The sequence below is a fragment of the Monopterus albus genome, unplaced genomic scaffold (genome assembly GCF_001952655.1).
Source record: "Monopterus albus unplaced genomic scaffold, M_albus_1.0 scaffold973.1, whole genome shotgun sequence".
NCBI classification, from domain to species: Eukaryota; Metazoa; Chordata; class Actinopteri; order Synbranchiformes; family Synbranchidae; genus Monopterus; species Monopterus albus.
In genome coordinates, this window is record NW_018128851.1 from 2507 (window position 1) to 3737 (window position 1231).

The 1231-nt window shown below is 48.1% G+C and overlaps 1 protein-coding gene across 1 annotated transcript in view; it reads right to left on the reverse strand.

Annotated features, from left to right (window-relative positions):
* The window catches only part of LOC109953670 (multidrug and toxin extrusion protein 1-like), a gene marked incomplete at its 3' end in the record, with an annotated part of 2556 nt that extends 2320 nt beyond the window's left edge, over window positions 1-236 (reverse strand). Inside the window, exon 1 of the mRNA XM_020589138.1 lies at window positions 195-236. Within this exon, the coding sequence (XP_020444794.1) occupies window positions 195-236 (42 nt within the window). The remainder of the gene's footprint in view (window positions 1-194) is intronic.
* Between the last annotated feature and the right edge of the window lie 995 nt (window positions 237-1231).

The window sequence follows — 1231 nt, forward strand, 5'->3', positions numbered from 1 at the left end:
GCCGTTTTGTTGGGCCGGCCGCTGGCTCCTCCTGTTTATATTTTCTTTCTATGTGTTTGAAGTTAATACCATCATTTCTACTCTGATATATGACCACCATGCACTCCTAGAAATACGTAATTCTATGCTCAGTCGTCCGAGCAGACACCGTTTTCACCAAACCAAGTCGTTTCCACCCCCGCCTATCTCGATACCCTCGTTTCTTCGACATCTGGATGGTATTCCTTCCCGGGCATCTCGGCGGCGACGATGCGAAAGGACGTCTGGAACTCATACTAGGTTGAAATTCTGCCTACCATCATCACTGGGGACTATGAACTTAAGGAAATGGGGCTTTCACCCCTCGAGTTGGACCTTGGTTGAAAGTTACCGTTTCCTGCAGCCCATTGGCCTGGACGCTGACTCACCCCACCCTTACTCCCGACTGGTGAGACGCTCCGATCGGCGGCACTCTCTGGTCAATCTCCGGCCTTTGAACCGGGCTGATTCATTGCAGGAAAAGTTAAGTCTGCTTCGCCTCGCTCTTTTCAATGCCGGGTCTCTCAATAATAAGATGTTTATTCTTAATGATTTTATCACCACCTACGACTTGGATGTAATTTTGGTCACTGAAACCTGGCTGAAGCAAGAAGAAAACTATGTCTTCTCGGAACTCTTACCTCCCGATTATCTATTTTTCAGCGCCCCTCGTCTCACTGGGAGAGGGGGCGGCCTAGCGTCGGTGTTTTAACAGACTCTTAAATGTCTCCTCGTTAAAACCTATGCCAGTTTTGAGATCCTAACTTTTACTTTAATCCAGCACCATCCTATTCTATGTGCAGTTATATATCGTCCTCCCAAGTCTAAGGAATTTATTAATGACTTTGGGGACTTCCTATCAAGGTGTGTTCCACAATTTGACTATTTTTTGATCTGTGGGGATTTTAACATTCATGTCAATAGCCCCACTGACCAATTAGCTAATGACTTTAAGGCGTTGCTAGACTCTTTTGATCTTACTCAGGCAGTTTGCTCCCCCACTCATCAGCGGGGAGGAACGCTTGACCTGGTCATCTTTCGAGGCCTGTCTGTCTCCATCAGTGATGTGTCCGACCTAGCCATCTCTGATCATTGTGTCATCCGTTTTGAGGCACGGGGACCCGAGCCTGTTTCTTGCCCGAAGGCCCCCTCTCAGAGCCGCGGGATGATTACACCTTCCATCTGACTTTGCAGCTGCCTTTTTGGCCTCGGA